Raw genomic sequence first — 26281 nt, 5'->3', positions numbered from 1 at the left:
GGAAGAGTCTCCTCTTGCCATGGGGGAGGGTGAGGAGAAGAGAGTTTGTCTCATGCTGGGTTAACCATAGGATGAATAACTGCGACTGCAGTGACATAGACTTTACTCAGGAACCGTACTATAGTCTCCGTTTCAAGCATTCAGAAGAGAGACACGTTTGCATTCACTGATGTGAAACTCTCAGCATATTCGCCACCCCAGTTATGTAAAGCCAACTCCTTCCTCAGGTGTTAGAAAAGTAATCTGCAGTCAACGACTTCCTGTGGCTACCTTCTCTCCTCATCCTCAGGCTTTTCCACTAATGCATCTCAAAGTGCTTCAACAAACCACTGTGCATTTTAGAATGACTCCTCCTTCCTAAACAAGATTAGCTAGTCTGGGAAAACTGACATTGGGGGAGGCTAGGTGACTTCTGAGGCTTCTAGTCTTGAACACTTGAATTGCAAGGCCACAGTTCTTCCCATTAAAGTTATTAATCCCAGTGTATCACCAGACAGATTCTGCATCAGCTCTCAGTAGCCTGTTTTAAAAATTCTGCACTTCCAGACTAGTAACTCTACGGAAGACTGTATCTTACTAACAGCATCAGACAACACTGAAAGTTGTCAGCAGAGTCCGAAGAGCGGACTGTTACACTATTACACCAGCGCTGCAAAGGTCCTTTCAAACACACACATTACTTGAAAACTCCATGAGAAGCACAGTTAGTAGGTATTACAGATAGTAGTAGATATTTGGGTCAAACTATTTAGTCAAACAGAAGTAAAATGGAAATCTCATCCTTGATTTTTCTCACCATATAGTACAAGGCACAGAGAGACAAATGCATTTCATGGTTCAGGGGCAAAGTCCTGCCCGCACCACTACTCACTTTGTGTTGGGAGACTTCCACTCATCTCTCACTGGCTGATCAAGCAGGGACATCATGGAGTAATTATCCAGCATGAGACCATCAGGGTCATCTGTCTGACCTGGGAGTTTCCCAAGCGGAAAGTCTTTCCACCGTACTTCATCTGGGTAAAAACAGTACATAAACAAGACGTCTGAGCTCCCCAGAGAGATTTTTCAAAAAACAAGATCCCCGCAAGTCCACAAATACTGTCTCACGCAACTCAGCCATTCAGCAAAAATTAACAAGCTCAGGTACTCAGCAAAAACCAGTTTGAACTACAGTTCTAACTAATTTTATTTCTAACCTTACTTTCTCTTCCAAAAAAAGTCACTGTAGCATGTGAGACATCAGGGACACATCTGGAATCACGTAACATCACACAGTCTACACAGTGCAGCTCGTCCAAACCACCGTGAGACAGTGTCCATTAAAAGAAACCCCACAGTATTCTAGAGCAAGCCTTCATATCTACCTTCCTCTTTTAAGCATACTTTCATTTGAAACATACACATTGACTTACATACGTTAATTTTAAAAAATTACTCTGCATACTTCTGTAAATGGAAAGAGCCATTTGTACACATATGAAGATAAAAACCAGCACTTTTGCATCCAGTAGCTCATTCCTCCAGTGAGACTAAGCATCAGCTTCTTAACGACTCACTGAGATTAGCAGCTGCACAGCAGCAGTGACTAAAGAAGAACTGAAACCACAAAAGTAGAGTAGTGTAAGGCTGGGGAAGCCTAATTAACCAATAAGGCGATTCTGGACAGACAGGTGGGCTGGGATGAGATGGCAAAGAAAAAGAATATGACAATGTCTTGGAAATTCTGCTCTTTGTTTTTACAAGCACCTATTGCTGTTTCCTCTCCATGACTTCACATTTGTTAAATTTGGCTTCCAGTGGGGACCAGAAACTACACAATGGGAAACCATCACAACTGATAACGTCAGTGAGTCCATTCCTTTATATTGTGATGCCAAAATTTCAAAGGCAGTTCCCAATAGGGAAATCCCCCTTTAAATTTCATTCTTATTTCACATCTAACTAAATGAAAGTTACAAATTGCTATGTGTCATTGTTTTGACAGTAAGATTTCTTAAGCCTATGTGCTTTCTTGATACCAGAACACTTATTTCTGGAATGCTTACTAGCAGCTCAGCAAAGACCAGCAGACAGAAGCCTTCAGAAGATAAGGCACTCCACTCCAGAGAGCCAGCAATAATTACACACATGATTTGAGACCCCTGCTAATCATGTATAACTTGGCCATTTCCTTCTCTTTGCCTGAAACTGATTTGTTTTGTGTACCTGGTATCTGCTCAAAAACCCAGGCACTGCCCTAAAGAACCAGCGGATTTATTTGTTTTAACTTTTATACCATTCTTAGGCATTTAATAGAACAAAACCAAAAAACCTTGACATAGGATAGACCTTTCTAACTGTTGTAATTTTACAATTAAAAAAGGGGCAGAAATAGCATTTGGTAACATCCGACGCAGCTGTAAGGCAAATTACCATTATATATATTTAAGAGGCTAAGCCCTCTCTCTGGGGAACAACCTAGTAAATAGTTGATACACCACATGTAGTCATGGGTTTGTACATACCTACTGGCTATAGTTCAAATTGTTTAAGGATGGTAACTACACAGACATTACTCAAACAGAAATTAAGTTTACCCATAAACAACTACATAAACAGAATCTTCACCAAAATCAGGTGGTTCAGGACACAATGCATGTTCCTTCAGTGAAAGCTTTGCTTGATCTGAACCAAAGTCACTGAAGCAGAGGACAATTTTTCTTCTGTTCTCAAAAGGTCCAGCTCTAACAAGCTGTTCACATCTGCCAACCTGCTTAGGCAGATTTTTTTTTTTTTTTTTTGACTTGGGAAAATTTCCCTGAGTGGGGTACAAGAGTTCATTGTCTTCTAATGCCTGCTTCTCTTCCTTTAAATATCACTCTGCCTCCAACTCCTCTCCACCAACCTCTTCCTCCTGTCTTCAAGTCCTTCCATAAATCACTCATCCAAAATCTCCTTAGCTACAGAACCCTCTACCCCAACAAGAAAGTATAGCTACCACAATAAAGCTAACAAAACATTGGATATACTGTTTATTACCTCCAAAAACTTGCCTTGCTCCTTTCTTTTGCTTGCCACCATGTCATAACAGCAATTTTCCTGGAGCTTGGAACTTAGGAGCATATGACTGGTGCTTTCCAGCACAGCTAGACTGTGCTTTCAAATACCCCCAAGTCTGACAAACAGAAGTCAAAGAAACATCGGTATTTTCTTTGCCATTCACAGCTGGCATACATGCTGCCCTATCAATTGAATACACTGAAATTTTAAACAGTTTGGAAAAGCCTGATTAAAAAATTCAATGAGGCAGTAACAACATGCTCTTGGAAATAGCACTCACAGTATTTTAAGAGTTTAAGAGAGATGACTCCTGCACATAAACAGAAGACTGGAAAAAAAACAGTTTTCAGTGATTTGGTGTTTAGATGACTTTGAAGCACATTTCAATTCTGGTCAGGCCCAGAGGGCTGAGATGCCTTTGTATTTCAATTAGCATTTGTCAGTGACAAAGATTGTCTCAAGTCTTACAAAATAATTTTTTACCTGCAGTGATCTGCCAGGCGGACCCTTGCAGTGCTGCCCTTTTCTCAGCAATAGCCACCATGTTACCGGAATGAGCAAGTCCTTCCAAAGGATTTGTTTCAGTTACCATCTCTTCTTCCTCCTCCTCCACTTCCTCCACACCATCATCTCTCTCCAGCACATCTTCTTGTTTCTCTACAGTCTGCCCTTGATTTTTAACCTGATTTTCTTGCCTGGCCCTCCACTGTAAGCTCTCTATAGTGTAAATTGGCTGTTCACTGCAGTCTGAAGAGAGGCCTGGACTGGACAAAGGGCCACCTCCTTCCGTGTAAACAGAAGCGAGATAGAGAAGGTTCTTCCGCGAAGAACGTGGCAAGCGAGGTCTCATGATTGTGAGGATCCTAGAAAGAAAAAGGGCAATGTAAAAGTCTTAAAAGCAAAAAAGATTCCAGATAAAGGCTTATCAAGCTGAGCAGCCTTTTACATGTGAGTTTCCTCCAGGACAGCTCGCTCATTATCTCCTCTAACAGGCAAATCTGATTATTCCCTGGTGGGTGGATGCTGGAATACTCCTTCTTTGTGATTAAAATTGAGGACTTGGGATACTTCTAACTGAACTCCTGCTTTGCTGTTTTCATGTGAAAAAGTTACCACCCATGCTAAATTCATATCTCCTGTATAAGCAGTCACATCTCTGCTACCAAGTCACTTTTCTTCTGACCAGGTTGCCGCTTTAATACTTCCCCAGATAACCTCCGCTTTTCATCTCCTCCTTCTTCTCCTTGTTAGAATCAATGGGGAGATGAGCAGCAACAAGCAGGGCTTCATATGCACCTGCCACAATTTCTACTAGATGCAAAGGTAGGGAACACAGCTATAACTCAGCCTATCACAAGGGGACTGGCCAAAGCTGTTACAGAGCACTGTTTGCTGTCCCTTTTCTAGGTCACAGGATCAAACTTACAGCTGAAGAAGGTGTGGGGTTGCCCAGCAGGGAGCTTCCAAGCAATTATCAGTCAGTCTTATCCACTGCAAGGGAACTTTATGGAGGAACAGCTCCTTCGAGGACACCTGCTTGTTACAGTGTTGTCTTTTCTTCCCTTCAAAGAAGATAATGAAAACAACAAGGTGCTCAAAACTCATTAAAGATATGCCCTTCATCCTTTTGCATTTTTACTGGAACACTCATCCTCAAATAAGCTGGCATTTCAATCCAAGTCCAAGACCAGACGTACTGACCAAATACATCGAGGTTGTTACAAGGGACTTGCCAATGCACTGACAGCTAGCTTAGCTCCACAAGACATGACCACAGTGAGGTGCAGATGTTCCCAAGCTGGTTCTGTGCCTGCCATCCCAGACAGGAATGCCACAAGATACGTTTGTACAGTATTGTCCCAAATAAATGCAGTACACTGTTTTGGGACCCAAGATCATTCCAGATAGCACTGCAATGAGTAGACTTAACAGCTGGGAACTACTACTATTCAGGGATCTTGGTACATAATAGATATGTGCAGCGCTGACTGAAAGCATCAAACATTAACCCATGACTGCCACAGATACTGGCAAAACCTCGGTGCAGACTGAGCCAGACCGGGAGAGGACAGAAGAGGTGGCAAAATTAATCAGCTGGAAACCTCCTCAGGGATACACTATATCGCAGTATAAAAGTCCTGTTAACAGAATTCCTGAGACACACTTAGAACAATTAAAGCTCTTCTATGCCCCTGTCTCTGGAGTGAAACATACAGTTTGCTAATTCTAAGGAGTTAGGAACAGAAAACAAATTATTACTTATTACTTTTGTGTAAGTTTAGAAGGCATGAAAATCCTACGATAGGATTAAAAAAGGACAGCAGGACTATATCAGTATCTTGAAAAGGCAGGCTTCTGTTAAGTGAGGAAAGAACAGGGAACAGCGAACTCATAACAGGTTGCATATGACATCTTTATTTGTTATCTCCTACTGTCATTTTCTACAAGTACTAGTATCTGGAAAAAATAGCACTTAAGTGCCTGATCTTTTCATGGAAGAGACTGGCTTTTCCTATCTTGAGGAGACTGCAGAGAAGTTAGCAAAAAATTGAAATTGTTATTGACAAGAAATGCACGACTTACATAAGCTGCAGATTGAAAAGTGTAAGAAATGCAACAATAAAAGCTCTACTTTCACATGACAAAAATGTAATAATTAGGCTATTGCACTTTCCATCTAAAGGTCACACCACTCTCCCAGTTTTTGCAATAGTACAGAAGAGACTCGTACACACAGGAATTCCAGATATACTCACCAGCATTTACTTTGGCAATGCCAGTCAGCATCTCAGAAATCCAGTTGATCAAGAACTGAGGCCGCAGTTCTGAAGAGTCAGAACATTCCTTCAACTCCATAAACATTTTCTCTATTAGGATCTGTGTAAAACTTCGGGAAAGGAGGCCTGTCAGCAAAGGCTGCCAAAAGCAGTAAAATGTCTGAGGAATTTTGAACTGCCATACCTCTTTATTTGCTGCAATAAGAAGACAAAAAAAAAAAAAAAAAGACAACCCCAAAATCACTGTTTTGTAATTTTTCATGAACCACAGGTGTGACACTTTTTCCAAACTAAAGTAGTTTGTTCTGACATCACTGGTTCCACGGTACTTCCTAGGATCCTCACTGAACCTGGAACTATTATTTTCTTATGTTATTTTCTTATGCTAGGGAAGTAAAATAAGCAGCAAATTAATAATTAACACAGCAGCTCAATGAAAGCAAAAAATACAATGCCTGATCTAATCACATGGTAAACCACAGGAAAATCTACCTGTTTTGCTAATCCCTTTCCAGTTTCAGCTTATTTCACACATAATGAAGAGCTATTCTGTCTAAAAATATACTGCAAAGAAGGCACGTTGAGCAAAACAACACAGAATCAAAAAGCTCATAAATTTTTCCTACTGTAATATAGTCACAGAAATTTGAGGATCTTTCTTGGAAAGTTCTTTGGCTGGTGTTTCCAAGAGGTCCCAGGGAAATACACAAATTACTAATTTTCATTGCCTCTAGGTACTTAATTCTCTTGCAGAAAATCCATGCAACTCCCCACTTATGGGCAGCAGCATGGAACTAAATGCAACTGGTGAATAAGGCTCAAAAAAACCCCATTTAGATTTGCTTCAAAACTTCAATGTAGAAAAGAAACTAGTGGGAGTCCATGAAGTCCATTAACTACTGCAGATAAGGGCAGAGATGCAACCTTCAAAAGATGTTTTGGCCAGGCAGCATTCAGTGCTGAAGAGCTATCCTTCCATGGTAAGAGATTCATGCAAAAGCAATAGCTAAGCATGGCCATAAAGCGGTCTGGAGAACAGGTCAAAAGATGTTTAAGGACCCGGATATATGAAAAACATGCAAAGAATTATAGATTTCAATATAATGAGAAAAAAAGAACAGACTTAGACATAACACTAGCTACAGACTTTTTACTTATGTGGTGCCCAAAACACTAACCTTCATACTTGATATTTAGCATCTTCAGACAATCCATCTTTGGGATGAGAAAGCCATCACTGAGAAGAGCTTCAGCCACTGTCTCCCTAGAGCAATCAGAGAGTCTTATTATTGCCACTTACTCCTTTACCTATCAAAACACCACTTGCAGCAGTTCTGAAACAAGTTTGAGAGCCAAATACCTGGAACTATGAGGAGGTGATGTAGCTTGTTGTAAGGCCCTAAAATTGTGTGCCAGTTTTGGGCTGGGTATATCCCACTAGACTTGGAGGGAACAGGTGGTTGTGCTAACTGGAACAGAACCAGAACCTTGAAAGAAACATTTCTGCTTGAGTTGCAGAGGCAAGTATCTTGGTATTTCAAAAGCACAGGAACATTTGTCATAAACATATCAAAAGCACAGGAACATTTATCATACTGAAATACCTATGGTTTGCAGTATAATTCAAGTCTTCTGCCAGCAGGCCAGCCAAGATTTGAGGACCTCTGACCCACAGAGCTAGGTTAAATTTCAGGGGAAAAGCCAACCTCGTTGACTTCCTGGCAAGGCACACCTTAAGGTGCAATTCACACAGCTGTTCAGCAGATAAGTTGCAGCAGGGCCACAACGGCTCTTCCTTACAGTACCTACAGCTCTTTTTTGGATGTCTCCTACCATTATAGCTATCCTGCAAACTTCAGATAGTCTGACAGCACTGAATGGCCCAGCTCAAGGACCACTTCATCTCCTATTAGGCTGGCTTAATGCAAGTGGAAGACTGAGGAGACCCACATAGGTAGGCTGAACTGATGCTTGAAGGTAAAATACAGCAAAAGGGACAGAAGTAAAATTCCCACAACTACCCCAATATCCAGCCATGGGATTCTCTTGAGTTATTCTGTTCACGCTTCTATCCATTAGCTTCTCTATCCATGCAAAGATACAGCACTAAAATAAACACTTCTCAGAATAAAAATCAAGATGACTATTTTCAAACACTGAATAAATTCCACAGAAACAACTGCTTTTGCTATCAGATTCATTTGACTTGGAATGGTAGTACCCATGCCAAACATGGCATATTTTGGTATGGTATGGACAAGAAAATTTGTCTTCTCCAATAGGAGAAAACAATAGGGGTGACTTCCAAATTTAAACATCCAGGCACGACTTGGATCCGACACAGGATTTTTATAAATACAAACAGCAGCTGAAGATCTCAGAGTGCAGAAACAACACACACAAGCGCTAGACCACTTTGTCATAAGTAAATGATGTAGTGGGAGATCAGAAGACAAGTGGTAGAATGTAATTTGTTTCTAGAAACAAAATCCAGTTTCAATCCTCTTCTCTGGAAACTATTCCGGCATAATTACCATTATTCCTACATGCAATGACTGATCATCACAACTATTAAGGACATCTCCATGCAGATGGCAGTTTCAGTAGAGAACCATTTAAGCAGAAGAACATCTGACTAAAAAAGGTCCACTGGGTCAGTTCTCTGAAACAGACAGCGGAGGATCCTTTACAGTTAGCTCATTTTGCTTTAGGTCTAAAGGAATCTTCTGCCCCCTCCACAATCCAAATTACAGGGTATGTCGATATGGGGAATGAAAGGCTTTACTCAGAATTACATAGGCATTCTAAATTAAAAAAGCACTTTCATAGGTCACTTGACATATTCAAAAGAACTCATAAACTCTGTTATCTCTGAGTCCATAATCCAAGCCTCTGAACCTAATGAAGTCACAACCTTGCCAATGCATTCCGTGCCAGCCTTCACCCCTCCCACATGGTCTATCTTCCATAAGTGGCCTAAAAAAAAAAATTCTCTCTTAACTGAAAGCAAGAAGCTGAGTCCTTAAATTAAGCACCTTCAGAAATACATAGAAGACTGCACGAAGAACCCTGTCTTCAGCCGAGAAGGGAAGTACCATTAGTCAGTCCTTCAGAAAACTTAAGACAGAGGCCATACATGACAGACTATGTGACTGAAAGAGTAAAGAGTCACAGTGTTTCAGGACAGATATGAAGCAAAGCAGAAGCAATTACCACAATGGTATTCAAAAACAACTTCTAGGAACCTCTGTGTTCACTTACATAAACATCTACACACAAACATATGTCTAAAGCTTGTGGAGTTTCTTTGGTTTTTTCAGTAAAAGAGTGACTTGATTATAAGTACTTGCACACTCATTGCTGCTTTGGTAGCATAGTACTATTCATCTTCTCAAACAAATATCATGGTGCAGAATGGACTGGTAGCAAGGGCTACAGAAGATAGAGCTTTTATTGAGTTTCTGAAGAAGTAAGAGAATCTGTGACCATTCACATAAGAACATTTAATGGAGAATTGCCTCTAAAGATAAATCTGCACTTAAGAGAAACCCCATGCCGTATCACTGTATTTATGTTGTTATATAAAGACTAATAGAAACCAGAGTGTGATAGGGTCTCATTTTCAATACAGTTAACATGCTATTATTAATAAACAGAAGTAGAAGGTACATGTATGAATCCATTTTGGGCTCTCAGAGAAAATGTGTAGGTGGTTCTAAAATGCTGGATATAGGCACAGCCTTCCATTAACTATAAATACAACAGCTTGTGTTCTTTAAAAGTTGCTTCTGGATGCTGGAATAAAAATAGCATGAGATGAAGTAGGCACTCAAGGATGAAATACAGGAGTGCTAAATCCAAGAGTTTGCTCTACCGTTCTGAGGCTTCCAACTCACCTCTGTCTCCCCCTCCACAATACCAATGTACTTGTGATTTGCCTGACTGTTCACCATGCTCAGCCAGCTCAACTTGGTTCTTACTGGGATTTAGCATTTGTCCATAAGGACACTTGTTATACGTAGCCTAGTGTAGCACTTGTTCAGATGCAATGTGGCCTTTGTCCTGTTATTACTCTGAAATGAGCAACAGCGTGGAAATCTTCCAATCGAGGAGAGCTTCAGCAGAAAACACAGATTAACTGAAAAATGATTTTCTCTCTCAAGCAAAACTGTATTATTCAAGCAACTTTCTAATGTTAAACAATGTAAAGGCCTGGAATAGGATTCTTTCTTAAGCCACCTGCATGTTGCAAAACAAGTAACTGTATGCTATCAAGATTCTCCCTTAAGGATCCAGACAGGAGAACAGGGCAAGTTGGGTTTTGAGACCTGGCTGCAGGAAGCAAACTCCAAAAATTCCTGAATAGTCATCATGGTTCCATCAGCAGGTTGCCAAGAAGATGGCAAGAGACAAGTGGTTAGTGGGATTTTCTTGCTTTTCCCCTCCCTCCCAGCTCAACTTTGACACAAAGTCAGGTGTTTTTAAAAGCGTAGTGAAGGTAGCAATCTCACTGCAGTGCTAGTTCCAGCCTTTGCTATACCATATACATGATCTTGCTGTGGGGAAAAAGAAAAAGGAAAAAAAAACCCAGCAACTGTATGCTTGTAGGTTTGTTTTAAATAGCCGGTCTGCAGAGAGGACACTCCAGCAAGGTTCAAGATGTGAATTTTTATTATTTTTAAGTCTTAAATTGATTTTCAAGTAAATCATTTTCAGCCTGCAGGATTAAAATGGGGAAAGTACGCATAAAGAAGGCTTAAATAAGGGGAAGCATGGCAGCACCTGGCCTACATTGCTTGAACCAAAACCGGAGATTGAGAATGGATAAAGTAGCTCTTTGGTACGACAACAGTCAACAGAAAATGACTGTACCTCAATACCCTGCTAAAATCTGTTTCCAATGGCTGCTGCCTCACATTCCACAACTGTGGAGCTGAGCCCGCATTGTCACTCTGGTGAAACATTCCCATTACATCATTATTACTTCAGGTACTTCACAGAGAGCTTTGCAGAAGTGCAACAAAACCCATGCAGAGCTACCACGTGATGCACGACTGGATCTTGCCCAGAGGCCTGGAAACTAACACCACCCCCAGCGGCACCCAGCACCAGAGCCATGCTCAGCACTGGGTTTCCAGTTGTGCTAGCTAGAATGAAGGTGGTAAAGGTTAAGGGTCACCTATTCGGTTTTGAAGAAAGGTGTCAATCAAGTCCCCTGTCCCACTTCTCTCTTTATCTCCTGATAAAGGAATGAGAAACTTACTGGGAGAAATAATAAGCTGAGTGACCAGACTTCCACATTCTCCTGTAACACACGCCCCCTCCCTACTTAGGCTCTGCCAGCTCCCCGGAATAAGCCCACGTGTGAACATAGTCAAACCACTCTGCACAAATCAAGGAAAATGCTTCATTACAGCAGTGGCCTATCTGACATCTATTGTTGACAAGAGCAGGAAAATACAGAAAAGTACCAAAACTAGCAGTATGTAGCCTGACACCCAGTTCCTGGGGCTTTCTGGAGCTAATACTGCTTAAAGAAGCAAAAGGAGTGGAGAGAGAGCCTGTAAAGTAAAAGGAATAAGGGTTGGAAACTCACTGCCAAAGCTGATCTGATCTAGAAACACGTATGTTTCCTTTCCACAAGTTCGGTCCGAAGTCTGGAATTGTGGAACCAAAACTTACCGGGAATAATAGAGACACACACACGCGCGCGCGCGCACACAGAGGCGCGCACATACAAAGATTCTTGCCAAAACTTCTCTCCGAACAGTGAGCACACAAGGCAGTTAAATGCAATTGCAAAATCTCTCTGCAGTACCATCACTACTGAAGGGTTTTGGTCTTTGCTAGTTTTGCAAGCTGTGAGTTGTGAAAGAGTCCCCCATCCTGGGCTGCTGTAAGTGGGGGATTTCCCTGCATATCAGAGCAGCTATTTTATTGAAGTTGCCTGATCATTAGGAGTCACTCAGGACACCATGAAACAGCTAACAGAAACAAAACCCACAAGACAAAAAAAAAAAAAGTATTTTTATAGTCACAGAAATCAGATTCCTCCTCTCTGTCTTCTTTGTCTTATTTGAAGCCTGGGCTTAAGGGAACTATCAAAAAAGCCTTATTTAATGTAGCATAATGCAGTGAAGACAAAGTTCTTATGAAAGCGTTACTGCCAGATTACTTAAGAAATGACAGATACCCTAGAGATACTATACCATCAAATTTTTTTGTTGGAACAAAGGACCCGGTGATGCTGTTTTTCACAGATTCTTGCCCTATCTTTGAAGTTTCTTTAGGCCACACATAGCACCTGAGTTTCATACCCTTACCTAAGTTACTGGGCTGGAATTCCAAACAAAGCTCTTGGAAAACTGCCAGTGAAAGCTGGAAATGAAATCAGGCTCCTAAGATGTGCCACCTAGTTCTAGGACTTTCCCAGATAGATGACAAACTTTTAAAACTGCTTTAATTTTGGAAGCAGCACCTCCTAAGCACACCAATTAATTGCTGCCCTGTAATTCATGCTATCACATACACCTGAAGAAGGAAGAATGTAAAACCAATTCTATCCTACTGCCACTTTACCTTCTAAAGAAATTACTGCAAAGCAGTGCAATTCCTAACACACTGTGCAGGAATTAAATGTTTAATTTATAATCTACAGCTATCCTAAAATATTTCCACAAGTAGATCTTTTTGAAAGACAGGAGTAGTCTAACCCTTCCATTTGACTCGCCAACATGTAAGGACACAAGCCTACACATTGCAGTAACAACACTGAAGCATCTTAACTACTCATCCACAATAACAGCTTTTCAGAAGAAAAGATTCATGCACAGGCACTTTTGGACTAACAAAACATGACAACTGCACAGATTCCTTCCAAGCTAGAGGTGGTGTTGGGGGCAGGATGGTTACTTTTCAAGTCTTCTCTACATCTGCCAGACCAGAGTTTCCTGTAGGAACAGTAATGCAAAAAAGGCTGCCACATTCTGGTGACAGCACCCTGTACAGAACAGCATTCCACTGAACCAGGTTCAAGCAGCTTAAAGCCACACCTGAATTCAAGCCTGTTAAACTGTTTCAGAGATGCCAGGCTGATTTCAGGGAAGCAAACTCTTGCTTACTTGCCCACTGGCCAGATACACCCCAGGCAGGCCTACGCAGGCTCCCTCCATTATGCTGCTCTTGGAGTATTTGCTATTTGCTCAGGAGCACCCATCAGAAGCAATGGGAAAAACATAACCAAGCTTATCAGCAGAAAAGCTAATTATGACAAGCTGTGATAACTGTTGATGCTGTACACAAGCACCACTTCAAGTCAGACTACTAGCAGTATCCCAGAGTTGGGAAGTGCTCTGGAGACATTCAGTCCTCTGCAAAGAAGAAGACTGACTATTGACATTAGGGAGTTTGGGGTTTTGTTTGTTTTAAAGTTACTACTTCCAAAGAGAGACTAGAGATTCCCCTTTTTACTGCACACTCCTGGGTCAGCAGTGGCTCCATATTAGGATCATATGTTATAAAACACATCATGTGCCATAATCTTTTAACTGAACAGATCTCCAAAGAGGCTGCCCTTCCCCACATACCCACCCCCCAGCTAGTACAGAGTCAGGCACAGTATGCAAGGTTTAATCGACAGCCCTGCCTCAGAATCCCATCCTACTCACTTGCTGTCCATTTTAACAGTTTAGGCACTGCTGAGATGGTCAATTCAGCCTAAAGACTTCTGAAAATCACCCATGAAATATATAAAGATATAGTGTGATGTGCTTAAGATAGAAACTTGAGATTATTTATTTAAATGGAAAAACGTTAGCATGGTTTGGTTGTGTTAGTAGTAAAGAAAAAGCATTGCAGAGCGCTTGGAAATGGCTAGGTATTCCAGGTGTTTGTATTCTCAAATATGCCATCAGTTCCAAGGGTATAAAAAAATGAAGCTGCCCCAACTCCCCACTTCACCCCCCAGCACATGGTATTTCGCAGCTTGATGAGGACAACAACTTTGAAACACCGGTGCCTCAAAGGCCACAGATACAGTCACTAGCATCTAAATTCTAAGTTTGAGTATTCTGGGGGAAGATTTAATTTGATAGATGAAGGAGATTCTTGATTCTTTTGGAAATCCACACAATCAGGGTTGAATGTACTTTGTGCAGCTGCACAGGGCAAATAGCAAGACCTGATGCAACAGGTGGTTCGTATAAAGATGATGACAAATAACTGCTAGAATGTGATTTAGCACGCTTTCATGGGATACCACAAGCATGTTTTGCAGAATCAGTGCACAGCAAGCAAATCAAAAGCACAGTATTTTCCAAATTAAGTACTTGTTTTGATCATATACTTATAGGACAGTACTGTTATGAAAACTAAGTTTTGCACAGACATAAACTAATAGGAGAGCATGCCAACAAGGCAGCATTAGAAAGACCCCAAACAGATCATCACCTTAAGATCTTCACTAATTCAATTTTCCTGTGTGGAAAGGGACTTCCTATGATCTTTTACCTGTTACCAACGCATTACAACTCTTGCCTGAACGTTCCCTGCAAAACCCATTTCACATAAGATGAAGTCTATTGCTTTCACTTAAACCTTTCAAAATCCTTGTTTTGTACTGTGGCAGCCTGTTTCCCCTCTACCATGTAGCTGATGCCAGGTTCAAATAGCTATTTATATATAAAAGCAGCTGCACTTGGTCCATTCGTGTTCTGATAGTGGCTAACAGAGGATGCTTAGGGAGAGATTATCAGAATCACAGGTAGGTACAATGGCTTGCTTCCACTAGTACCTTCCAACATCTAGCAACAGACAGTTTAAGTGATACAGAAGTCCCATGTTTAGTAAGTTATGCTTCTCATTACAGAATGTTCATGCCTACTTGCTCATTACTCCATGCTCAGCAACCGATGGGCAATGCCACTAAGGTGCAAGTCTCTTCTTCAGGGTTTTCTTCTGGCACAACACCTCATAACCTCTTAAACTAATCACCAGCTTCTATGGCATATATATTTATATTCAAAACATCAGGAGTTATAGCTCGTATCTGTAACGTGATACTCTCGCCCCTCTACAGAGTTACACTGATAACGTTTCTCAGAGCCGGACAAGATCTTCAAGCAAATTTATGTAGTAATAATAAAGTCTCAACACACTGGGCCCTAGAGGCCCTGTAGTAATAGAAAGTATAGAAGAGGCCAAGTATTGCCCTGCAATTTTGAAGAATTCTAAAGGTTACTGTGAAATCAAAGTCTACGCAAGGTTGTTGGGAGAGCTTTTGAAGACACTGAAGATGCTGACATGCCTTGGGGCCAGCATAGCTGAGTCAGGGACAACAACTTGGAGACCATCTGGCACAGGAAACATTACTCATTAACAGAGATTAACAACTCAATCCTAAAAAATGTTGAGGAAATCAACCAATTGCTTTCTCCATGATCAGCTGAACAACACAGTGAAAATGTAGTGCAACAGGTCTATAGGCCCAGCTCTGCACTGTACCTTCCACCTCAGTTCCTTATCAGAGATGTACCTGTTCTCTTGCATCAGGTCTTTGATCTGAGCCAAAATCCAGTCCACTTCTGAAGAGGAGTCGGACCACAGTTCTCGAGATTTTGAAACAGACTGCACAGTCTGCATAACCTGAGTGAAGGAAAAATCCAAGCATTAACAGAAAATACGCTCTAATAGTGAAGAGAAAGGCATTGCTATGAAGAGAAAATGCACATGCCATATGTACTTCATCAACAGTACTTAAAAAAAAACTCATAAAAGTTCCCCTTCCTAGGGGTATATTAAAAATTAATATAAGCCATGTCATACTTGGAAAATGCCTGAATTAAAAAGGCAGCAGCACCAAGGAGTCACAGTCCTGGCATCCTCATTCTGGTTGTAAACCTTGCTCTCCCTGACTTCAGCACAAATCAGGACAGACTCATTTTGAATCATTAACTCCACACGTGGGGTGGGGGATGAGCTTGCCTACTCAGGACAAGGGTTTGCCAGTCATATTACACATACAGTAGATCAAAATGTCAAATCAACACAGCCATCTAGGCAACCTGTAATCACCTGAGAGCATCTGATGAGCAGGAGCAATACACAAAACAGACTACCAGGTTATACCAAGAATGGAAGAGAGAATACTGGAGGTTAGTACTCCTCTGAAAGTTAGTTATTTCTTGGTTTGATATATACCTTACCTGAGTCTGTCCAGCAAGGTAAGACACGCCTTCTACTTACGCTCACAACCTACCCAAGTGGCAATTCTACCATCACCACCTTTGATAAAATATCAGCATGAAGCATGTTACATCACCAACAAGTATCTAGCAGATTCTTTTTGGAAGACAATAACTACTGAGAGAAAGGAAGAAATTATTTTTCCTGCCAGGTAGGAATGCAATGTAAAATGAGACTGGAAAACCAAGGCGTCATTTTCAGGACTGTTATTAGCTCTCTTAACCTATATATGCAAAGCTACACTGCATGCAAAAGATACTTCAGATGACAAATCAAGTATAAAGACATGACCTAAAGTGACTAAAGAACCTCCAGCCTACCCATAGGAACAATCAGACAACAAAGTACACAGCCCCCATGACAGAGTTTATTTTGGCCTAGTGTACACCTTACAGATTTACATAAACTTTTAAGTATACTAAGTAGTTAACAAAATAGCTAGAGAAGTATCTGGATCAGAGAGCGTACAGTTACACTGTTATAAAGATGACTTAAGTATAAGTGGTTCTCCTTCTTACATGAAAGAGATTAAAGACAGACCATACATTTATGCAGGGAGACTCACAGCGCTGTCTCCCTGCAGGGAGAGTAGCAAAGACACTGTACCACTCTTCTTATTCTCGGCAAGCCCTTTGCCCACCCTTACTCAATGTGCCTCAGAGTGGCAAAAATGATATATTAAAAGAAGCTATATCCACAACACATGGATCTACAGAGCATTAATTTTTCACAATTCAGCTGTATTTCATCACAGCTGACAGAATTAGAACTGCACCACTGGAAATTATTCAACAAGAAAGGCAGCCTTACAGGGTGAACAGAGAAATTTCAAAAGCACAGTATGCAGCATTCAATTAAACTGAGGCGTATAACACAGTTTACTCTTCCGCCTGTTTTTACACCATTTTGACAGGATAAGGAGATTTTCACATGAGCTTCGAAACAAAAGTTTTGAAATTACTCTTTAGCAATTGACTGACTACTCCTTTCCCCCATTCAACCCTGGCCAGTTTAAACTTTGAAGTTGCATTTTCCTATTCAGCTTGAAATACTCCCCTCTGTTCTGTTAATATGTTAAGAGGTCACTCACAAATCAATTTTTCTCCTTTACGATGCAAAGCAAAACGTACAAAATAAGCCAGTACCAACTACAGAAAGGGAAGGATGAACAAAAGAGGATCACCTCTATACTCCAAAACCAAGACAACAAAGGAAACTAGATGTCAATTTTCAATAAAATTCCTGACCCTAGTTCTCATTGCTGATTAAGTCTACACTTCACCTGAATATTAGCACACTTTCTCCTTTAGCCCCTAATGATATTAATCAAAATAAAAGTGAGAACAGCTCCCCAATAACAACAGTGTGTTGGTGAGGTCGTATCGAAAGACATTTTACAGAGTCTGTAACCCAGCTCTCACCACATCTTAAGAACTACCCCATTATTAAGAAGGGGAAGCTGAGCAGAGAGAGAGTTCTGGAGCAAATTATTCACAAACCTGAACTGCAGCACCTCAGCCACGGGGCGACTGCAAAAATATACAATGGATGACAGAAAACATGGGCTAGTGACTTCTGAATGACAGGTCTCAACTTCCAGAGACACTAGGATGAACGAAAACAAACTGAGCACTATCCACCTGGACAAGGAAGACTTGGGATGTCCAACAAGTACACATCTCATTTATAAACATGAACAAAGTGTTCGCATTAGAAATCATCACAGCTCAAATTGCTTGTTCTCTGCAGTGAAGCTTTACTTTGGTAAGCCATGTATGATAAGACTAGGATAGACATCTGAACAACGAACTAACCAAGTCTCTCACTGCACATGCAGCAGTTACGGGACCCCTGTGGGCTACACACTAGACAGCAGCACTACTTTAGGAAAGAGTACACAACCTGGCAAGCATTGGTAGCACTTGGACACCGGTGTACTGTCACCTCTGCAGCACTAATACAAATACCACTTCTGTATCACTGACGCTTCTGGACAGATTCTAACTGTGGGAGGACGCTACAGGGAGAAAAAAGGGATCCCTGCAGTTATGTGAAATAAACTCCTGGCACAGCAACTTAGTCATGCTAGCACCCAGGTATTTCAGATGAGGCCTGGCCAAGAGCACCAGTTCTTCATTTTGGGCAAAAATGAAGAGAAGACTTACTGCCCCGAGCAGGAAATGAGAAGAACTAAAAATGCTAACGATCAGACTGCACTTACCCGAAACTGCTCATTCTTGTAGGATATCAGCACATCTCTGACTTTCTCTAGAAATAAACATAAATACATAGTTTAAACAAGGAATGGATCAACCATATAAAGGAATTTTGCATCTGGGCAAGCTGCTTAGTTCTGCTGAGTATACACTCAAGGAAGACTTAAGTCAAATGAAGTCACAAATTCCAATTCAGACAACACTCTGAAGACTCCTACAGCTCCCAGACTTTTCCAGCAACATAAATTTTATCAAGTGGTGTTGAACCAGGAGTTCAGTATTTGATCACTAACAGTGCCCACAGACAGGCAAGTTGGATAAATCCAGACACCTCAAAAAAAATCCCTAAATAGATCAGTTTAGGAAGAAATTGTTCTGATTCCTATTTGATGTTCTGTTCTGATGCATATTTGTATTCCTTATACTTGCATTTTAAATCTATTGCAACAGCACTGTGGCTATTCTCAAACCAACCATATCCTTATTGGACTTTACTAAACTTTACCATCTACAAGAAACATCCTTTCTCTATCTGTGTATCGCTTTTACCATACCTGACATAGCACCATCCTTCAAAACACTTCACCACTCAGGTGTCATTGTCACCTGCTATCAGGATGCCCACCACCCAGTCTCAGCTAGATAAAACTTCAGATGCATTTGAACTGTAGCACTTGTATACCATTGCCATTCCATTACTCTGGACATATAAATCACAGAATCTACTGTATCATTCTGTGGTTCTCTCTTTCAGCAACTGGGGGTGGGCTGTTCTTTTTTTTTTTTAGGGTAGCCAGGAAGCGGAAGGAATAGCACATGCTTGGATCTCATCCAGCATGAAGTCAGACAGAAGCCCAGACATAACTCTCTGACAAGAAAAGTGGCAAGTGCTGCTGCATTCCAAAGTTTAGTACTGCCTCTAAGTTTGGATCGTTCTAATAAATTCTGTATTAAGCTCAAAGTGCACAACAAATTAGCTAGTATTTTCTGGATCACAGCTACTGTATCTATGTATGACTCTGTGACAAAGGAATCTAGAAAAGACTTGCAACAAATCCATAGAAACTAAAGCCAGAAAGATCATTATAGTCACCTAGTGTGACCTTCCAGGGAGCAATAAGGGTCACTTCAGCATTTCTGCACACTCTCTGGTCCTTGGATTGGGCTGCTGTAATCTGTTGGATGAGTTACTCCCCATAAGCATGCCATGTTTTGCCAGAAAAAATTCTGACTAATTTGGTTTTACTGTTTGAGGTACTGTTTGATACCTCACATGCCTCAAACTCGCACACCAGCCATCTAATCTGAACTCCCACTTCCTCCAATAAGTCATTCAAACTAGAAATCCACTTTGAGAAAAGCTCCTTATTTGGGTTTCAAAGACTTCTGGTGATAGAAAAGCAACCACTGGAATAGTTTACCAAAGTTTTTTCATTGTTTTGCACTTTGTATCTTAGGTTATGTCCAGGCTGAGAGACTGAGTTACCTGTGTTTTTTTTTTTTTTTTAAAAATGCTACTAGCAGCTAGTGATTTTTCTGTCTGCATGTGAAGTATTTTGAAACTGACTGAACTGCCTTTATCCTGCTCTTGCTCAAGTTATGAATCTACAGAGTTTTGAGGGCTATAAAAGGACCATAGCCTTATTTGTCAGTAGCAGCCGCAATACCAAAACTGTGGCTGTCAAGACACTACAACTAATTTTTACAATATTTGGTCCTAAACCATCCCAGTGTAACTGTTGCTACTGATTTAGGATACTGTATATTCAATAGAAGTAAAAGATTTTATGCTACAAATTCAGTGAGCTAATACCAAAAAGGTCAGTCACCCCAAGAATCCACCAAGGCCCAAAGAGGAATCCCAAAACCTGAGCTGAATCTTTATGCATTGTCAGGGCTAGAAGATGACACCTTTAAACTGCTTCCTCTAGCATGGGACATATCTAATCCTTGTATCTGTCGTTGTTCCAGGGAGACCTACCATGAAATTCCTTGTGTTTCTGACAGGCCTCATGCTGTGGAGTTCGAATCTCCCACGCATCATTGTCCAGCTCTGCATTTGCTTCCACCCCTTCCTGCTCCTCTTCCTCATCCTCACTTTCTTCACACAAGTTATTGCCCAGCTGACGGCTCCAATAGGTCTTGCGTAGCCACTCCAGCACAACATCACAACCTAAGGGAGAACAGAAAACATTCTCTTCTCAGTGAGGTTTTCTTTGTTATTGGAAAAAAAAAAAAGAAAAAAGGTGGCACATTGCTGGCTTGCATTGTGAAAGAGATGCTGTTAACAAGTTACCAACCCTGAAACCACATACAACTGCATTGCTGGTGAACGAGTTTTAAAAAAAGAAACAACAAAAAACACAACAAAAAAACCCCACAACCCAGTATCACAGGCCTGATAACACCCACCCACTGTCTTTTTGGCAACAAAAAAGATTGGACACTGCTACAGCGCTACACCTCGCCCAAGCTAGGCCAAATTTAAGCAGAAACTAAGTCCCAGCAGTGGCGTTCTGATGAGAAAATGAGTCAATTCTTTAGAACCACCATGACGAACACAGTGTCTATAACAATAATTTTTTGTGCAGAGACTACACTAGGCATACATTAGATAGAATGGAAGAAAACCCCTTTTCTCCCGTCACTATTTCACTACCCAACTCAGTTTAAGGACCCTGCTGAAGGTTATTTAACTGGCTCCTCAGTGCTTAACCCAAAATTCTCGGGAATCCCTTCAAACGCCATAAGCTGGTCATTCATTCAGGCTTGCAGTACCTACTGCATTTCTCCCTAAATGGGATTTTTTAAGAGTCTCAGGTATCTCTAACCCATCAGGAAAAGCATTTACCTCTTTCCCCGAGATGAACTTCCTGTGCTGTAAAGAAGCAAGAGGACCGAGCTACTGTTTCCAGTATTTTTTTCAGGGGAAGGAGAAAGTCTCTGAACACCTGCCCTGTGGTGCACCACAGCCTGGAGCCACCAGACACAGTTCAGCTAGCCCCACAGGGCAGCAGCAAACCCTCCCAGTGTCTCACATCACAACTCTCCCTGCCAGGACGAGCCCGCTGCCTGCCCTGCAGCGCCCCAAAATTGAGGGAGGGGTGCTCCTCTCAGGGCCTGCAACACTGGCATTGCCACCCCACGCGCGCCTCAGGCCAGGCCCTCCCCATGCCGCCCTCCAGCAGCACTCACCCTTGCGGCACAGAGCTAGCCGTGGCAGCTTCCCGTGGGTCAGCTCATGACGGAGATCCACAACCCAGATGGGGATATCTACCTGGAAGAACAGCCATGGGCGTCACCCCACAGTTCCCACTGCATCACGCCACGACTGTATGCAGCCCTGTAAGGCTGCAGAGAGCCTCTACCTGGGTGGGAATGGCCTCTTCCAGGCCACTCCTGCACCGCAGTCCCGCATCTTCCCACTTCAAGGGTGGGCTGAAATCCCCTCCTCTCTGATCCCACTCCTCCTGTGGCCTAGGATCCACACAAACTTGGTATTGTACAGTTTAAGTTCTTCAATGTTACTTGCAACAACAGATGTTTTTTTAGACAGAGGTGCTATGTGTAATTTAAGCAGTTAAATTATATTTAAACTGATGAAACATTCTGGATGACAGTTTGTATATCAAAGATGCAAATCATATCATATATAATACTCAAGTCATACACACTCTAAGTTGCACACAATTTTTCCCAACTTTCCTAAGGACAACTAACTTTATGCAAGACCTCTATTTTTAAGCTTGATCAGTTTTAAAAGGTGAGAAGCAGCACCTTTCTTAAAAACCCAGGGGGGAGGGGAAAAAAAAAAAAAATCAATCCATCATTCTCACATAGGGGCCCCAGACAAGGCTGCATATATAGAAGAGTTGCAAATACTGCCTGTTCTTCACTTTCCAAACTTGCTGTTCAGACCCAGGTATGATGCTTAGTGCAGCTGGCACCAAAAGGACTCAAGTTAGTCCTGCTACTACAATTATACCTTGAACCTTCCCTCCTCCACACAGAAGTGGACAAGCTCACCTCAAACAAGAGACATGAGGTGAAAATGCCTGCAAATGTGATTAAGTGCTTTTTATGTATAACCTTGCTTGTCAAAGACTAGAATTTATAAACTACATATTTAGCTCTTTTTCCATATCTCAGTAGCTAAGAAACAAAAATGTGTGATGTACATGTCAAGTGGGACTATTTACAGGTAAATCAAGACTTTTGATTACACGTGCTTTGGTGACCATCAGCCTTTGTTACTCCTAATCTGACTTTAAAGAACAAAGTTTTAGATCTAATTAAATCAAGCCTCTTTAGAACTTTGCAGTTGAAAAGAACTGACATCTACATCCATTATTTTGGTTACAAAAGAATGACCCCCCCACAACTCCCTCCACCCAGTATTGTTAATAGACAATACATATGCTCTCTGTATATACATAAGTTATTGAGTAACTCTTATTAAATATTTACCTCTCTGGCTAATTGTCTCAGAGGAATGCTGACCATTTTCTGCTTCCTTTCTGTGATCAAGTTGACAAACCTGCATGCAGGTTACAGAAAAGATAAATTACTATCAAGAGCTGCAGAGAAACGTGGAGGCCCAGAGACAAATCCCCCAGATACTGTTACAGCTCTGCGGTCCCAGAGATGCAAAGTGAAATTAGGCAGCTGAATACTACTACCTGTCCAGGTCTCTCTCTCACAGCACACAGGCCTTCAGAGTCCTACCTTACAAGAGCCAGCCCATAAGAGAGGATGAGCTCATGCGACTTCAATCTGCCAGATGAATCCAGGACCTTGCAACGAATCAGTTCAGCAGTGCAATCCACTGCAAGAGGCATTTTTGGACCATACCTGGAGATAAAGGAAAAGCAGGTGAGCAGTCTCACAGCAGTACACTCCTACTGCAAAAAGTGTGGCTTTCCGGCTACTTTTTGTGCTCTCTGGTACACAACAGCCTGAGAAACTGCATGCAGAAAGACAGCATCAAAGGCTCTCTCCAGAAGGCTCTTATATGGAGCAGTGATTACACGGCTACTCCTAAGCATATGTTAAAGGGGTACTTACCGATATGCTCAGCACATACCCAATACAAGATGCCATACCTAGACTGGTCTTGTTGCAGCAGGGGCAACGCAAACAGGAGGAGGCGATCTGGAGGCCTTGGATACCTCACTACAGCACTCTGCCTTGAGAAACCAGCCAGTGAACCCGCGGGCACGCAGGGCTTCTGCCTCCCCTGAGGCCCATGGGGCCGGCCTACGTCTGGCATAAGCTACATGCCCGAAGCCCACTGCGTGAAGAAGGCGCCCCGCAAGACGGAGCTGCCCGCCCGACAGCACCGACGGGCTGCATACACAACCCCGGCCGCGGAGCAGCGCTGGGGGCGGGGGGTGCTGCGGCCGGGTCCCGGGCGCCCTACGGGCCCGCGAGAGAGGGCGTCAGGAGCAGCCCGGGGCGGAGGGCCGGCAGGGCTGCTCCAGGGACGAAGGCGGCAGCCTAGAAGGCAGCGCCGGCCCCGCAAGGCTGCGGCGCGCTCCCTGCCCGCGGTGCGCGGCCCGTACCGACTCTTCCAGGCCGAGACCCGGTCCAGCGCTTCCTGCTGCAGCCGGCTGTCCCCGCAGTACAGCCCCACCATCACCTGGTCCCACTCCGCCCTGCCCCTCCACGCCACCACAGTCCGCAGCGGCCTGAGCCGCTTGCGGGCCGGGGACAGGCACCGCCGCCCGCGGCGCCACGCCAGCTCCGCGCCGCCCGCCATTCCACCGCCGCTCCCTGCGCCCCGCCCACCGCGCCGAGCCTGCGCGGGGGCCGCTTCCGCGGCGGGGGCTGGCGGCTGCGGGGTGTCGTGGGCCAGCGGGGGCTCTCGGCCCGCCTGGGGAGGTCGCGCGCGCCCGAGGGCTGTGGGACTCGTCTCCCAGGCGTGGGGGGGGGTGTCTCCGGCAGCGATTCGCCGCAGGGGCCGCGGCCCCCGGCCGAGAGGGGCTGGGGTTTTTGGAGGCGGCGCAGAGCAGACGTGTTCTCCCCTCACGTAGCTGGGGGAGCTGCGGGACGGTGAGGTGCGTTCGGGGTCAGGGCAGAGAGCGGTGTGAGGAAGGGTGGCCAGAGGACTCGCGGGCGGGTTGCTGGACCCGGTGGGGCGTGGAGCACAGTCCCGCAGCAAGAGGGGAAGGCGCTCGGATCACGCAGGGCTTCGCGCTGTCTCCGCGGGACCTCGCTGACTCGGCGCTGCCGGGAAGACGGAGCCCGCCACGGGCCTCGAGGGAGAGGCAGGAGGCAGTTCTCCTCAGCAAAGTGGCGCGGATCATACGGCTGCTTTCGGTGTCCCTGACCGCCCAGCCTTGGCCGTGTGTGTCTGCGCTCGCAGAAGACTTAACTGCTCTTCTTTCCAGTTGCAACGTTTTGCAGGTTTTTGCAGTAGGCTGAATCAATAAACGGTCCAGGTTGTAAATCATCTTGGGTTTGGCGGCTTTTTTTTTTTTTCCCCACTTATGTTTTCACCGATCTGTTTGCATAATCCCAGGAATACACTTGTGTTAGAGGTCAGAAGGGCAGTAGAACTGAAATGTGGGATGGGAAAAAAAGCACCGGAGGTGGTGGAAGCCCACAGAAGCTACTTACACTGGTTTTGCTAGTAGAAAAGCTAAGCCTGTGGGTTTTGGTGCTATCTCCACCACCTGAAGGGTAGCTTGGTCTTTCCTCAAGGCAGACGGACTTTAGGATAGCTTAAGCTTTTTTGTTCAGTACTCCAAAGAAAGATCTTTGTTTGCAAAACTGTTAGTCATCCTCCCCAGCTTTTTATGAACTTTCTCTGAAGAAGTGCTTGTACTGGAAGGCTAAAACTCCTCTTACATTCTAGCGCAAACACAGTTAACGAAGCCCCCCCTAATTTAGACTAACACGAGTGTGCCTGAGTGCATAGTTGAGACCATGTGCATCTGAATATGAGTGAATGGGAAAAAAATTACAGAACTGCTGCCCTGTACGAAATATTTATTTTATTAAATACCACAGATTATGGGAAAGAAATGCTGAATGAGTTCTGTTAAAATACCATATTTGAAAAATGCCTCAGTTCATTACAGCTTCAACCTCCTCTCCCCTGCCTCCCCCCCCCAAAAGTCTACCTTGTTCTTTGGTGTTAATAATTGTAGGCCAAATTGAAACAAGAGTTTCATTACTCTAAGGTTGAGGGAGCAGATTTGACATTTGTTGCCAAACTCCCGCAGTGCCTCACGCAGTGAAAGCGAATTCTTAGAAGATATGAGGCAGGGAGAAAACTTGGAATAGGGCCCCGTTCTCTGGAAATGCAGTTGCAGTTTTCATCTGCTTAAAAAATGTCCTGAAAGGACAAGCTGTTCACTGCAATCAAAGGGTCTTATTCAGAGCATAGGAACACCATGTGTCATTTCGCTTGCCAGATTATTTCTGGATTTCAGAAATCAGCTGCAGTGCAAAGGTTGTAAAAGGCAAATACTGCAGTGCTGTGGAACAGATAGGATACATCAAACTTGATCAGATCACCTGCTTCCAGAACCTCAGAGACATATCAGAAATTAAATTAAAAGGAGTGTTTTTCATTCCTATTCTCTGTGGAGAGGGAGAAAAAGCTGAAGAATTTGGTGTCTGTTACAGAGATGGAAGGGAGCAAGGACTGAACTAGCATAGATTTCACATGCTTCATGGGCTTTCAGAGTCTGGATCTAAGGGGAATTATGCTTGTGCTGTTGCTCTGCTTGTGATGTCTGGCTACGAGGTTGCTCAGTACAGAATTGGGAGGTAATGGACAAAGGTGGCTTGTTGCCGAGAATGTCCCACACAAGATTGGCAGCAATTTGCCACTCTAGTTTCTGCAGCCTTGCTGCGGTGTTGGCTGAGAGAAGAGGCCAGGATTGTCTGTGGTGTCCCTGTAGTACTTTGGGAATCTGGATGGTTAGGGTGAGTGAGGTTACTTGCACCTGCAGGTGAAGTGCTAATGAGGAGCGAAGAACCAGACTGCTACCTAGGTAA

At 43.1% G+C, this 26281-nt stretch overlaps 1 protein-coding gene and 1 long non-coding RNA gene across 7 annotated transcripts in view; one reads left to right on the top strand and one right to left on the bottom strand.

Annotated features, from left to right (window-relative positions):
• Positions 1-24047, bottom strand: part of LAS1L (LAS1 like ribosome biogenesis factor) — a 41601-nt gene extending 17554 nt beyond the window's left edge. For 2 of the 6 annotated variants that reach the window (XR_008239104.1, XM_052813578.1), the window contains exons 1-12: positions 23836-24047; positions 23000-23125; positions 22742-22811; positions 21470-21551; positions 20256-20447; positions 18280-18326; positions 15349-15458; positions 6995-7080; positions 5796-6011; positions 4466-4601; positions 3523-3902; positions 872-1013 (exon numbers count right to left, since the gene is read on the bottom strand). Coding sequence is in view for 2 of the 6 variants with exons in the window: in XM_052813578.1 (XP_052669538.1) it covers positions 872-1013; positions 3523-3902; positions 4466-4601; positions 5796-6011; positions 6995-7080; positions 15349-15458; positions 18280-18326; positions 20256-20447; positions 21470-21551; positions 22742-22811; positions 23000-23125; positions 23836-24032 (1784 nt within the window). In the remaining 4 variants the exon portion in view is untranslated. Of the gene's footprint in view, positions 1-871; positions 1014-3018; positions 3155-3522; positions 3903-4465; positions 4602-5795; positions 6012-6994; positions 7081-15348; positions 15459-18279; positions 18327-20255; positions 20448-21469; positions 21552-22741; positions 22812-22999; positions 23126-23338; positions 23390-23835 lie in introns of those variants that run through there. The other 4 variants (XR_008239107.1, XR_008239105.1, XR_008239106.1 and 1 more) reach the window with 4 other exon arrangements.
• The window catches only part of LOC128153810 (uncharacterized), a 275250-nt gene that overhangs the window by 52790 nt on the left and 196179 nt on the right, over positions 1-26281 (top strand). The window lies entirely within an intron of this gene.

The sequence above is a fragment of the Harpia harpyja genome, chromosome 18, assembly GCF_026419915.1.
Source record: "Harpia harpyja isolate bHarHar1 chromosome 18, bHarHar1 primary haplotype, whole genome shotgun sequence".
Classification (NCBI taxonomy): domain Eukaryota; kingdom Metazoa; phylum Chordata; class Aves; order Accipitriformes; family Accipitridae; genus Harpia; species Harpia harpyja.
The sequence above is the reverse complement of the archived record's forward strand: the minus strand, read 5'-3'. Positions and strand labels throughout refer to the sequence as shown.